General features: G+C 37.4%; 1 protein-coding gene across 1 annotated transcript in view; it reads left to right on the top strand.

Annotated features, from left to right (window-relative positions):
* The window catches only part of nuak1.S (NUAK family kinase 1 S homeolog), a 49,014-nt gene that overhangs the window by 19,708 nt on the left and 13,591 nt on the right, over positions 1-15,715 (top strand). The window contains exons 2-3 of the mRNA XM_018256042.2: positions 3,210-3,330; positions 15,281-15,432. Coding sequence (XP_018111531.1) covers positions 3,210-3,330; positions 15,281-15,432 — 273 coding nt within the window. The remainder of the gene's footprint in view (positions 1-3,209; positions 3,331-15,280; positions 15,433-15,715) is intronic.

Raw genomic sequence — 15,715 nt, 5'->3', positions numbered from 1 at the left:
AAGGTGTTGCCTTTGCCCAAACAATATAAATAAACTGATGCGGCAGAACATTCGCTCGGCTTGTGCTTTCTTGCCCAGACATACATGTTGATGCAGCTGCAGACTTGAATACAAGATCATTTGTCTTGGAAAACATACTTGTATTGACATGAATTAACAAGAGATATTTAAAGAAAAAGCGAGGGCATGAAACACTACATTATGGCATTATGTCCGTAGGCAATAAGTATATAACAGTGCCATTCTCTTTCTTAAGTTGCTTGTTACTTGTTTAAATATATGAATCAGTAACAGAAATAAAGCAAACTTCAGTATAAAGTACTTGTTATAATACTCTTTTATTTTGTTCTGTTATAGAGATTTGTAGTCAATAGTCTCTCTCGCAGTGCACACTAACAGGCACATTTTTCTTACCCAATATCTTAGCAGGGACCTTGCTGCCTCCTTTTTTTTTTCCTTTTGGCTGTAAAAGGGAGCTTAATTTAAATCGAATATAACCCTCCTGGAGTCGATAGTAATCTAAGTTATCTGAATTGTTGATCTGGCATTCTATCTATCTGTTTGCTGGGGTCTTGCCCTGCATAGGACATTAACCTCAGACATATGTTGATGAAGGATCATTGCACGGCTTGGTTTTCAGTGGCCATTTAGTTCTGGTGTCCCCCCCCCCCCAATATGTATACACATACAGTTTTCCAATTCTTTAAATTTTCACTTTTACGAAGATGATGCCCTCTTCCCCAGTGCATTATGAGGTCCAAAGAATTAAATAATACCTACATTAGTACAGGGAACCCCAACCTTTTTAACCCGTGAGCCACATTCAAATGTACAAAGAGATGGCGAGCAACACAAGCATGAACAAGTCACTGAAGATGTCAAATATGGGCTGTAGACCCCATACGGACTGGCTGCCTGAAGATGGCTCTGTTTGGCAGTACATTTGGCTTTTATGCAACCAAACTTGGCTCCAAGCTAGAAATTAAAAAATGAGAACCTGCTTTGAGGCCAATGGGAGCAACATCTAAGGGGTTGGTAAGCAAAATATTGCTCACAAGCCACTGGTTGAGGATATCTGTTTGGGGGGTCATGCTCAAAGGCAATTTGACAAGTTCTAGTGACTGACATATTTTTGAAGACAAGACCTAGCTAACACCTACATATTATAAGGATATTCAACCCTATGCTTGATTCACAGCTGTATACATTAAATTGTTTTTGTAGATGATCAAGAGTTTGAAGAAAAACATTTGCCAGTAATTCCCTGTAAGCAGGGCTGGTGAAATAGGAGGGAATACCTCAGGAAAGGAGACACCTCTTTACTAGACAGAGAATTGAGGCCCATGTTTTCTTTGTATTTCTCATTTCCTAGAGATTTTCCAATCTGTATTTCCTGATGCTAGAATCTGAAGCAAAGCTTTGAAAACATCCCAGTGCACATTTTTCAACTGGCTTCTCCAGAGACTAAACTCTCACAGTCTCTGTGTATTGTAATATGATCTTGTCTGGATGTGATATGGGGTGCAAGCTCTTCATTTTTCAGCAGATAGAAACACCTGTTTCATATTAATGCGGATGCTCTAAAACAAAGTGAGCAGGATTGAATGAACTACATAGAACATTGTTGGTGCAGATACACAGCTTGGAAAGTCAGTATACAAATATGTTCCAATAATTGTTTATATGAGCTGATCAGTTTCTCTTCACATTGTTCAGGTGGCTTTATGATAGAACCACAATGTGGGGAAAATGAACATTAATACAGTAATCCTAGTATTGGCGTGTCCTTATCCTAATCTCTGTACCTCTCTTGCCTTCTTTAATTGGCTGCATCATGTAATTATTAGTGTACTGTAACGTCCTGTAGTATTTGTGTTACCTTTTCACCAGATCTATCCTGCAAACTGCTCAAAGCAGCATACAGTAATAGAAGTATACTTTTTGAAGTGGACACTCACGGAACATAGTTGTTATCTTCATTTAATGTTTAAATTCCAGCCAACTTACTTTATACATCCCATACTACAGAAACAATTCCAAAATTATTTATAGGAAGACTACCCTTCGAAAAAAAACAGAGGTGAGCAATTTGTCATCTCTTTAACGACACGTTTGCCATTTGCATGCAAACAATTAAGCCTGCTGCTTGTGGCTTTTGGGTGTAATTATAGTCCGACAATAATAGATGTGTAACATAAATATAATTCTACATTTTTTAGCAACCACAGAGAAATTTGAAAGAAGCCAATTTAAAATCTTTTTTTTTTTTTTCTTATAGTTCGTGAGCAGAAAATATACTTTAAAAGAGAGCTCAAAAAGCAGCTATGAGCCGGTGATTAGATACTGGGAAACAGATTCAGGGGCAGATTCACTAAAGGGCGAAGTGGCTAACGCTAGCGACTTTTCACCAGAAATCCATTCAGCAGGGACATCGCCAATTCACTTATAGGCGCAGACGACAATTCGCTAGTGAATGGAGCCGTGTCTAGCGTTCATTCACACTCTGACAGGCAACTTTTTGCTCAGGCGAATGGTCGTTGATCTGCAAATTTTACTGATCGTTACCTCTTTCGCCAGAGTTGACTTTGCCACCTCAGACCAGATGAAGTGCTAAAATTTAGCTAGATCTTCTTCAATCTTATGTCAATTACATCATATCCTGTCTGCCGAAAATGCATTAAAGTTTAAAAAAAAAAACCCTGAGCTTTTCCTGAAATGTAAAATTGTTGCACCATTTGCCTGCACTAATAGAACTACAGCATCCAACATATTATCAAGGCTTCAAGGCCTATTGGCAGCTGTAGTCCCACAACATAAGGCTTAGATTGTTAAGAAAATGGCACATGGTGCATTCAGTGCCATCATTTTTCAGCCTGTCATTTACTTGAATGGAATCTGCCTGTCACTGCTACTGCTGTCATCATGCTTGAACCTTTAGGGCACATTTAAATAAAACATTGTATTGTTCCACTCATACAAATGTGCTACTTTATACTGCTCCAAAGTATATTTCATACATGTTTAATTAGCTGATAACCGAATAAAAGGACAAATAAAATGTGCAGTACATTATTCATATATTAAACATTTCAACTTCCATTAGGTCCATGTGCAGCTGTTTGCTAGCAGTAAAATATTGGAACCATTTTAATTGTTGCTTTATATCTGTTTTGTTCCCATAGTAATGCTCAATTTCTTTTGTATTAAAGGTTGCCATAAAATCTATTCGTAAAGACAAAATCAGAGATGAGCAAGATATGGTTCACATCAGAAGAGAAATTGAGATCATGTCATCACTCAACCACCCGCATATCATAAGAATTTATGAAGGTAAATTTATGTGGATATCACTGAAAGCAATATTTGTGTGGTCCAGCATTTAAACTCCATATTGAAGTCTTTTCCAGCATTCTATATTTGTGTGGGATGGAACACAATGCATTATGACATTAAACAAATAAAGATGTTTATTCCTATGGAGTGCATCCAGACAACTTAAAAATGTGTTTTACTCTAGAGATGCAACATCTGAAAATTCATTCTGTTTTATTACTAACAGTTATAAGGCTTAGAAGCAGCCCTGCCTTATGCTTCATGAGACATTAAGTGCATTCATCTCCAACAGTTTTAAGCAGCCATTGTGTCAATGGTGGCCATATACCACACAAGATTGGACAGTTTTGCAGACTTTTTGGCTTTTTGTTCATCCATTGCTACATGTTGTAGGCCTAAATAATAGACAACTTTTATCAGCTTTACTGATTAGCAATTGGATGGCACTCCTACCTGTACCTGTGTATTTGGGATAGGCATTAGGAGATCCAAAAATGACAAATGCCACACCTCCCCTTGATTCCATTAAGATCCTCTGAAGAGTAATTTTAATTTAAAAGTGGGATACAATGTTATTTGCAGAAAATAAATATTGGGCATAAAACACAGTACTAAAGTAAAAATAAATTGGGTAAACTGGGATTTATCAAGTTTAATAAATGGTCCAGGTGCACCAACCCCAGACCCTCAGAAAAGGCTATGTAAAAGAACGGATAGCTCAACTACAAAGATGTAGATTCAAGCGGTCAAAAACCATGGATCTCACCAAAAAAATTTGTTAAAAACAAAGTTTGTTTTTAGTGCCTGCCCCATTTTGTGCTTGAGGTGCTAAGTTATTTAGGCAGAAAGGCACCATATGTTAGCATTGCTGTAAAGTAAATCGATTATGGCATAGGAACATAACTCCGCTTGTGAAGGAGAAAAGCATATATTAGTATAAGATGACAAATGAACATAGGATTTCTATTAACAAACCAATGTCCTGTAGGGGATGCTCCCAGGGCTTCCATAAAGAGGCTTCTGCAGTCAATGGCCCCATGGTAGAGGGGATTTCTTTAAAAATCGGTTGTCTAAAATAAAAAGGTACACATCTTCAAAATATAATACTTTATTTGCATTTTAACATCTGTCATATTAACTCCAGTATTCTGTATCTAATTTTATGTATAAATTGGGCAGTTTGGTTTATTCATTTTTGTATATTAAACTTGAAATTGTTTTGTTTTTGTAGTTATACAGTAAATATGAAGGCTTAAGCATTTAGTTTCATTAAATAGGGAATGGAGATAACATTGTAACCAATTGTCCCAAAGTAACCTGAAGCTATTCGGTCTGTTAGACTGCCAAGAAATTCAAACTACAGCACCAGATGGGAAGGGGAAACAAAGTCAGAGGAACTGCATAAGTATCATCAAGAGTTTTCCATTTAGTTTACATGAGACAACCCCCTACCCGCAGAGGATACTAAAAGCCAAGAAGAGGCAGGAGTGTGTAATAAGTGGTGTATTGTACAGTTTAGGCCAAGTTTACACAAAAAACTGAAAAAAGGGCCAGACAAGAAATCTGCAGAAGAATGCCTGGGCACAAAAATAAAAAGAAACATGCAGTGCTTACAATGATCACCAAAATACACACCCTAGCTCATAGGCAAAGCTGCCAAGTAGAAACACCAAGTGGGGATTTCCTTTTACTCTGGAGGGAAAATAAAAAAAGCTAAAATACTCTTTAGGCAGATTCTTAAAGAAATCTGAATAATTTGCATTTCTTCAAAATATTATGTCTCCATTTCAAGAGCATTATTATTGGTGCACCTGAAGAATAGTGGCACAAGCTGCGATCCCCTGAAAATTCTAGCTGACAGCCACTCCAATAAATGTTTAGGTTTTTGTGATGTTTTCTGTTCAAGCGCCCTTTTGAGGGCTAACATTTGGTTTGATCCACCCTAACTAACTGATGTATCAGTCATTAAGCCAAAGTTCCAAGAATACCGGGGTAGCAACTATTTTCACCTCAAATCTCACACTAATTGACCTTAATTTTTAAGTCTTCAGGATTTTGAAGAACAAATATTTAATTCTCTAAATATCACCCTAAATAGTCTTTAAGCTGGTCCTTCACAGCCCCTGCTCCAGGCAACCCAAGATGAGCCCCAAAATCTGGGAAGCTCTACTTTAAGGATTATGTCCTCATGCATGTTAATTAATTTAATCATGATGATGATGATGTTTGATGCCATCTTAAAGGGGATTTAAGCTCTTTTTCCCTATATGGTGCATGTTTCAGCATCTAAACAGCACAAAAAGAGACATGTTGTACATGACTGTAAGTCAATATACAAGTGTAAACATTTCTAGGAGAGCACAGCTTGTAGCTAGAATCCATGGGTTTAGCCTCCAAGCACATAAACTTGCACGCTTAATGGAATCTGAAGTGAGCTACTTTTAAATAGAGGTAATGAAAAAGAAATGTAAACAAAATGCCAGTTTTTGCTAATGATGCTTCATTGAACGAACATAGTTCCAGTCTTCCTCTGTGCAGGAAGGGGTAATTATGAATAGTCATTGCCATACAGAGGGAGCATAGCAGACTCGGCTCAGTATTCTGAAATGCTGTTTCTCCTTGCAGATGTGAAAAGTGGGATAGTTGTTACATTATTATCTTTACTGCATGTTTTATTAAAAAATTCATGAACATTATGTTATGGAGATGTTTCCAACTTTGATTAAATACAAAGGGGTATGTCCTTTAGCATGACCCACTGTTCCCTTTTACAGTGAGGCTTCCAAGATGATGGCAGTGCCATTCTTTCAGATTGTTTTCATTCTGTTGCATTTCCTTGCCTGCCTAAAGCCACATTACTTGGACATTCCTAACGGAATCAAATCAGGCAATTTGAAATGATGCTGATTATCTCTATCTAATCTATTTTCAGAATTGAAATAGTTTTTTGTTGGTGTTACGTAACCAGTATTTTGTACTTTAGACCTAAAGTAGCAGGAATACATATTGATTACAAAATAATTCTATATATATCCATGTTTAAATATTTATATATTGCCATAAGTGATGGTGCTGCATGGTACAAAATGGCTTTTAATGTACAAACCCTCTACAAACTTTTCTGTACAAGTGCCGATATAGAAAACATTGTTGCGTCAATCAACCTTCCTTGAAAAATGCCTCACTGTCATGTTGGATTCAATTGCCTGGGTATTCCTTGTGCCCACTAGTAATGTGATGCAACATGGTGGGACACTGGCCTAGACCACAAGGTTAGAGATAGGACCTTTTTAATTAATGTTTAATATACATAGGTGTAAAGCAAATGTCTCATCAGTGTTATCTATTTTGGAAAATAATCGATTGCTGATGGGTTACTATCCTACAGTACAGTGTACGGAGTAGTGATGGGTGAATCTGACCCATTTCACTCCGGCAAAAATTTGAGAAATGGCGAAAAATTTGCCAAATGCATTGAAGTCTATGGGTGACAATTTTTTCACTCATTGAAGTCTGTGTGTCTTTTTGATGTGAAACCTGGTAAAAAATGTCTCCCCTACATAGCCTGGTAATGGAGGCAGCAGGAAGTGGGACAAATGGGCAGTGCTATTTGTGTGTTTAAAGAAATTTTCAATAAATCAGCCTGTAACACTAAAGCACACATCATTTCTTTTGACACAGTATGTCTCCTTTAAAAAATTCGGACCCCAAACCCATTGGTCATATGTCTGTTTGTTTGCTTCTCACAGTAAAATTGATCTTTTTTATTATTTAATAAAATGATGGGCCACAGTGACAAAATGTCATGTCTAGTGCTCAGAAGACTCAATTTTCAGGTCATGTATTCCTTTTCAGTACCTACTGCTTTTAGTTTATAAAAAACATTAGATTGGTTTTACAAATTGTGCGAGTTATAATATATTCCCAGTGAGAATACTGTAATGAGGTGACCCTACATTGGAAATTGGATGTAAAAAAAATAATGAAATTCTAGAAGGGCTCTTAATTTAGATCAAGGATGAATAATTCTGGCATTGTTTGTACCTCTCAATTAAGACCATGTTTCTAATTAATTTCCTCTCTTGCTGAGCTGTGACGTCAAGAGCAGTAACACTTCTGCTTGTTTGCAAATGAGAGTCTTGTCAAGCCAGAAGCAGCAACTGGCATGGAGTCAAGAACAAAATGACCTGGGTTTTCCACTGTTACATTCCAGCCACCTTAGGTTTCCTCATATCATTATTTTGCACCTATCTAATTAGCTTATTAAAGCACATTAAGAAACATTCTGAAGCCTTGAATTCCAACAGTAAATCACTCTATTCATTGTGGATTGATTTAACAGCTAACATAAAAAATAGAAATGAGAACAGAGACCACTTTCCTATGCAGAGACAAAACATTGTGCTTAGTAAGCACATTAAGATTTGTTGTTTCAGGCTTCTAGATGTTAACCGAGTAGGTTGTTTCTCCACTTTCTTTTCTTGACTTGTAACTGCAAATCAACCAAATAATAAGTGGCACGTTTTCTCTAATTGCTTTATAATGCAGCCATCTTTGGAACATCCAACATAGGACAGGCCACATGATGGAAAGGCTGAGACCAATTTGCTTTTAAACTGTCTTAGGTTGCATTCAAAGAGGTTTCAACCAACCAACTTTTATTAATGATAGAACTGAGAAATGCAAAAAGATTTGGTGGTGTACCTAAATCAACCCCTAAATGTTTATTGCCAGCTTGGTTAAATGGTGAGATCTGATTTGTAGCCTTGCAGAGCATTTGTTTTTTTAAATGGGGACAGTGACTGCAAATTATTCAAAAACTATTAAAAAATAATAATCAATACTCAAAAGTTGCTTTGAATTAGCCATTCTATAACATACTAAAAGTTAACTTAAATGTGAACCACCCTTAAACATAATAACATAGCTGCTACGTGGCAGCCATCTTCCCATGTTAATGGGAAAATAATGTAACTTTAAGAATTGCTTGATTCTATAAAACAAAAAAATTATATACTCTGCTGCTTAAACACAATGCAATCCTGTACTCTTTTTTTTTTTTTTTTTTTTTTTTTTTTTTTTTTTTTTTTTTTTATGGACAGGAGAGTTTTCGCCTTGCTGTAATTTCCCATATTCTAACACAATAAAAATAGTTTCTCCTACGAACATTTCTGAAGTGGTCTATGTGGTTAATTTATTCTTGATACCACTTATAAATCACATTGCCACTTCAGACGATCAAGCCTACATCCAGTCAATGAGCCACCTAACATGAGAAAACAAGAATACAAACAGAACTGACCACTTATGGGGGAATATAATAAAAGTTTCTACCGAAAATCTACAGTATATATAATGTGTGCAGGGCAGCCATCAGAGGGGGACAGGGGGAGAGTTTTAGGGGGCCCCAAGGGTAAGGGGGGCCCCGGCCATGCCACACTTACTTGATTAGCCGTGCCCCCATCTTTCTGAGAGCTGCTGAAGGCATGGACGATTAATGGGCCTTAGCCACCAATTTTCTTATAATTTGGGGGGGGGGCTGGCCACCAATATTTTTTAATGGGGGGGCCCTGGCCACAAATGTTTTTTTTATGGGGGGGCCCTGACCACCAATATCTTTTTATTAACATGTGGGAACCCTAGCCACCAATATTTTTTGGTTTTTTTACTGTGTGGTGGGGAGGGTGGACCTGTAGGTGGGGCTTGCAGTGGGCGCAGCCCAGGGGGCCCAGGAAATTTTGTTGTATGGGGCCCTGCGATTTCTGATGGCTGTCCTGAATGTGTGTGTTTTAAACTGAGGGAATCACTCTAAGATTGCCATTTTAACTATGCTTAAAATATAGTGATTATCCAAAAGTACAGTTAAATAAAAGCTCCTTTAAGGGGCCATTTACTTTATAAAGATACTTGTTCCTGGGTTGCATCTGCAAATTTGAACCAGCCTTTTGAGTTGTAAAGAAGGCAGGCTCAAGTTTGCTGTTGGCTAAAGAATCCCTGACTAAAATTTGTTTCTCATTATGACCTGATAACCAAGTTTTGGAAATGGAATATATGGGTTTGTTGATAGTCTCTGATCTAGTGTACATAAAACTAATTGTAGCTTTGTCTTGATAGGTTGATCTTTTAAATAAAGAGGCACTTTGTCTCTGTGGAAAGGTAGTTCTGTCTGCAGTTGTTCATAGAGCAATAAAATACCAATACAGGGGGCATGGAAAGACAGCAGATGGAAGGAATGTCGGCACACTGGAACTAATTTATATGATTACTCAAACTGAGAGGGAAAGTATAGGGAATATTCCAGCTGGCCCAAAACTTTGCCCCTTTTAAACCTCCTATTTAGGACTTTCAAAAGCAGATAATGCAGTGTAGTTAAATTTGTTGCAGATATCTACATGTTATGGTCATATACATATCTGCCAACTATTTTGAAAGGGGTTGTTGTAAATGTAATAATAGAGTTATTAAGTGGCAGCCTTATGGACGCATATGGTTGTAGTGGTTTTGTTTGACCAAAAATGACAGCAGGTATGCCTATTTAAAGAGAAGCATGAGTGGTTTACGTGAGTTTAAAATAAATGAAGCCTGACCTGAATGTTTAAGCATACCCTCACTGAAAAGAGCTGGAAAATAAAGTCTCATCTGTCTTTTCTCTTTCCACTGCTGAGATGGAAACTCTTTCTTTGCTTTGTTGCGTCGAAATGTGAGCTGCACTACACCTTAGGGGAAATAAATATACATAGAGAAGGGCTTTGGCCCATTGTGTTAATGTTTGGTTATGGATTCTACCACAAAAATTTAATTGCTAGGTTTTATTGTTCACAAATATTTTACCCTGCATTATAGACTGTTATAACTGACAATTGCACTCCCAACCATAACTCTGTAATTGCATTTATAGAGATTGCTGCCATTCAGAGCAATAAAACCAGTATTTTTTCTGACATTTAATAATAACCTACTAAACAAAATTATTGCTGGAATATGATACAAACTGACCACCATCTTACACTGCAAAACCAAACTTCTTGTTGGCATCCTACCAACAGCAAACAAAAACTGAACACTTTCACCTGGGAAAGTCATCATCTTAAATCTTGAAGAAGAAAAAAAGATGAATGGCTATGAATGAAGTAATCCGCACAGAGACCTCTCAGCCACACTGAGAAGAACATTCTGGGTTATCTTTCTGCTTCCTTTCATTTTCTTGGCTTGGCTGCAAATCAAGGGTGGGAATGTAATGCTAAAGTTTGGCATGTTGGGCATGATAAATATTAACATGAAATATTACGTCTCCTGCTGGGAATTCTAAGATGTCCTTGTTTAATATTAAAACAAAATGTCAAAGACACAGTGACAGTTATTTCACCCTAATGTTTTACTGTATTGTTTTATTATTCTCACCATCACGGAGAAATGTTTTACCTTTTTGTCATAAGTATACATCAGTGCCTGACCTCTTACATATGAATAGGGGTGATATCAGCCAACAAAGCTCTAGCATCTAGTGAAAAGCCTTTCCAGAAGAGTAGACTGTTTTAGCAGCAAATAGAAAACCAACTTCATATTCAAACCCTTATCTCCAAAGGTAATAAAAGGCACTAAGTTTGCCCAGGTGCATTAACCATAGCAACCAAGATGAGGTGACAAATGTTTCTTGCTGATTGGTTGCCATAGGACACAATATTAGACCTGTAACACCTGTTATTCTATTTGGAAAGAGATAGTTACATAGTTAAATCAGGTTGAAAAAAAGACAGTCTATCAAGTTCAACCCCTCCAAATGAAAACCCAGCATCCATGCACACACCCCTCCCTACTTTCACACATAGACAAACAGAGATATTGGACAAATTGGTGCCATATAAAGATTATCCAGAATGCTCAGGACCTGGCGTTTTCTGGATAAGGGATCTTTACGTAATTTGGATCTCCATACCTTAAGTCTACTAAAAAATAATTGACACATGAATTAAACCCAATAGGATTGTTTTGACTACTATAAGGATTAATTATATTGTAGTTAGCATCATGTACAAGGCACTTTTTTTATTTTTACAGCGGAAACGTAAATAACTTTTAATTATTTGCTTAAAGCTGAGTCTTTGGGAAATGGCCATCCCGTAATTCAGAGCTTTCAATAACAGGTTTCCATATAATCCCATACCTGTAGTATATTTTAGAATAGGAATCCATTGTTTTTAGTGTTTGTGCAGAGAACTTCATTCAAATATAGATACATATGATAATTGGTATTATTATGGTCCTTTTAATGACTTTTGTGAAACACTGCATTCAAGAAAGGAATATTATCATTATTGGGATTTTGATGTTCAAGTGAGTTGTCTTATGTACTGTACTGTAAAGAATAGCATATTAGCTCAAGGCAGCATGAACTATCATGTTCTGTCATATACCGTGTATGTGTGCTCAGACATGGGGAAATTGAATTGATGTCAGAGCACAGGACTCGTGTCAGCTGATAAAGCTGTAGGGAATGTAGACAGCTCATATCCCTTCTTTTTCATCAGTCACAAAAAAAAATATTGCCTGTTCATTACCTTTTTTGTCTAGCACTGGCTGCTAAATATCCTGACCTACTGAGGAGTCTGCTAAATGCTTATAGTCTAAAGCTGGCCATAGACGCAAAGATCTGATCGTACGAATCGAGGATTCGTACGATTTTCGGAACGTGTGTGGAGAGTCCCGACATTTTTCGTCCGGCGGAGATCGGTCATTTCGTCGATCGGACAGGTTAGAAAATTTTTATCGGCTGCCGATAATATCTCTGCGTGTATTGCCGATCGTACGATTTTCAGTGGGAGACTGTCACTAGCTTTGGTTGGACATAGATATCGTACGATTGCTGTCAGGGGCAGAACATTGCTGATCTGTTCTTTAACTAATCTGACTGGTAAGACTTTGATCTGAATGGTTAGTGGCGGGTCGGGAGATGGGAAAGTCCGATCGTACGATGATTGGATCTTTGCATCTATGGCCAGCTTTAAACATGTGAGTGTGATATTCTGAGTCGGTATCCCAATGATGCAAACAAATATAACCGTACTTGGGAAATAAAGGTGCTTGTAATATTTAAAGGGTACTTCTCAGGCTCTTTTTATTTGTAATACACCAGAGTGAAGGAAATCGTGAAACCGTGATGTAGAGATGCAGTAAACATGTTTTTTTTTGGCAGTTTTTTTTTTATGATTAAAAACAAAAATTAATTTCTCAAATTGTCAATGTTTTTAATGAAAAGTGTTTGGACAGAAACAATAAAGTGAAGCTATGCATGGGTGTTTAAACAATTCTACCCACAATTTGAGTAGAATTATGGCTTCCAGCTTTTACACACTGCCCCCTGAACAACTACCTTCAGCCTCATCACAGGTACACCTAAGGCCAGGCATAGATCAACAAAAGTAACCTACCTCTCCTTCATATTGGCTAAAGAGAGAGTCTCCTGAAACCACATAAACTGAAGCTATGGCACAGGTAGCACTTTGTTAGGTGTTACATAGTTACATAGTTACATAGTTAAATTGGGTTGAAAAAAGACAAAGTCCATCAAGTTCAACCCCTCCAAATGAAAACCCAGCATCCATACACACACCCCTCCCTACTTTTAATTAAAATTCTATATACCCATACCTATATTAACTATAGAGTTTAGTATCACAATAGCCTTTAATATTATGTCTGTCCAAAAAATCATCCAAGCCATTCTTAAAGGCATTAACTGAATCAGCCATCACAACATCACCCGGCAGTGCATTCCACAACCTCACTGTCCTGACTGTGAAGAACCCTCTACGTTGCTTCAAATGAAAGTTCTTTTCTTCTAGTCTAAAGGGGTGGCCTCTGGTACGGTGATCCACTTTATGGGTAAAAAGGTCCCCTGCCATTTGTCTATAATGTCCTCTAATGTACTTGTAAAGTGTAATCATGTCCCCTCGCAAGCGCCTTTTTTCCAGAGAAAACAACCCCAACCTTGACAGTCTACCCTCATAATTTAAGTCTTCCGTCCCTCTAACCAATTTAGTTGCACGTCTCTGCACTCTCTCCAGCTCATTTATATCCCTCTTAAGGACTGGAGTCCAAAACTGAACTGCATACTCCAGATGAGGCCTTACCAGGGACCTATAAAGAGGCATAATTATGTTTTCATCCCTTGAGTTAATGCCCTTTTTTATGCAAGACAGAACTTTATTTGCTTTAGTAGCCACAGAATGACACTGCCCAGAATTAGACAACGTGTTATCTACAAAGACCCCTAGATCCTTTTCATTTAAGGAAACTCCCAACACATTGCCATTTAGTGTATAACTTGCATTTATATTATTTTTGCCAAAGTGCATAACCTTGCATTTATCAACATTGAACCTCATTTTCCAGTTTGCTGCCCAGTTTTCCAGTTTAGACAGATCACTTTGCAAAGTGGCAGCATCCTGCATGGAACCTATAGTTCTGCACAATTTAGTATCATCTGCAAAAATAGAAACAGTACTTTCAATGCCCACCTCCAGGTGTTGTGCTGTCAGGTAGAAGTAAAAACCCTCTACCCATTCCCATCACTTCCTGATTCAAAATAAAGTTTAAATATCTGCCTTTGACACCATCCCCTGCCACAAGAAAATAATTTGGCTTCTTTTTTTAATTGAAGTTGTATTCCGAGATGTTTGGCCATGGTATTAACACATGAGTTGATGAAAAGTATAGATTGAACCTTTGGAAAGTAATTCTAACTATATCTAATAATATTCCCTTTACATTAGTGGAAGCTAAAAAAAAATTAAAGGGACCTGTCAACCAAAAAAAAAAAATATTCCAAATCCTATTTTATAGGAAAATGAACTTTAATTACACTGTATAAATTATTTGAATCTTGCTTCCTTTGGTCTGCAAATTCACAATTATAGCGAGCAGGCAGGAGCCATGTTGTGGACACTGTTATTAAGGTGAGCCTTGCATAATTTCAGAATCTTGATTGTGCACCAGAATGGGGGGACCTGATGTCCATCACCATGCACTGATTACACAATTAAATGTTGTAGCGAATGGGGGGGGTGCAATATTTGTTCGACAGCTGAGATTTTTAAAGGGATACTGTCATGGGAAAGAATGTTTTTTTCAAAATGAATCAGTTAATAGTGCTGATCCGGCAGAATTCTGCACTGAAATTCATTTCTCAAAAGAGCAAACAGATTTTTTTATATTTAATTTTGAAATCTGACATGGGGCTAGACATTTTGTCAATTTCCCAGCTGCCCCTGGTCATGTGACTTGTGCCCTCACTTTAGGAGAGAAATGCTTTCTGGCACGCTGCTGTTTTTCCTTCTCAATGTAACTGAATGTGTCTCAGTGGGACATGGGTTTTTACTATTAAGTGCTGTTCTTAGATCTACCAGGCAGCTGTTATCTTTGTTAGGGAGCTGCTATCTGGTTACCTTCCCATCGTTCTTTTGTTTGGCTGCTGGGGGGAAAACGGAGGAGGGTGATATCACTCCAACTTGCAGTACAGCAGTAAAGAGTGATTGAAGTTTATCAGAGCACATGACTTGGGGCAGCTGGGAAATTGACAATATGTCTAGCCCCATGTCAGATTTCAAAATTGAATATAAAAAAATCTGTTTGCTCTTTTGAGAAATGGATTTCAGTGCAGAATTCTGCTGGAGCAGCACTATTAACTGATTCATATTGAGAAAAAATGTTTTTCCCCATGACCGTATCCCTTTAAATGTTTACATCAGCTATGAATACTTTCATTAAAAATAGAATTTGGATTTCATTTTTAATTTGGGTGACCGGTCCACTGTAAAGGATAATATTTCTCACAGTGATTTTTGCAGACTTGTCTTTACTCACTAATGCAACCACACATTTGTGCAGCTCACTCGAACCTTTACTAAAAGCCTTCTCTCTTTTTTTTTTTTTTTTTTTTTTGATGCAGTTTTTGAAAATAAGGACAAAATTGTGATCATAATGGAATATGCAAGCAAAGGCGAGCTGTATGATTATATCAGCGAGAGACGAAGACTGAGCGAAAGGGAAACCAGACACTTCTTTCGTCAGATTGTCTCTGCTGTGCACTACTGCCACAAGGTGAGAAGAATGATGGCTGCTTAAATGTTTTGCTTGAGTTCTCCGATTCCTGAGCTTTTTTTAACTGTAACACTTTTTCCCACTAGCTCATAGTTGTGTGTGCTCCTATCTTGTACATATTGAGGAATATGTATCTTGTGCTTTACCTTGCAGTTCATTTATACTGACCGGTTATGGATTCTAAAACAGCAGCAGTTTTGTGTGTAATTTTCTGCATCATATTAGCGATGTTTAGTTTGAAACTTTAGAATGTACTCAGGCCTCCTGTCTAACTTTAACTCTT

The sequence above is a fragment of the Xenopus laevis genome, chromosome 3S (genome assembly GCF_017654675.1).
Source record: "Xenopus laevis strain J_2021 chromosome 3S, Xenopus_laevis_v10.1, whole genome shotgun sequence".
Lineage (NCBI taxonomy): Eukaryota > Metazoa > Chordata > Amphibia > Anura > Pipidae > Xenopus > Xenopus laevis.
The sequence above is the reverse complement of the archived record's forward strand: the minus strand, read 5'-3'. Positions and strand labels throughout refer to the sequence as shown.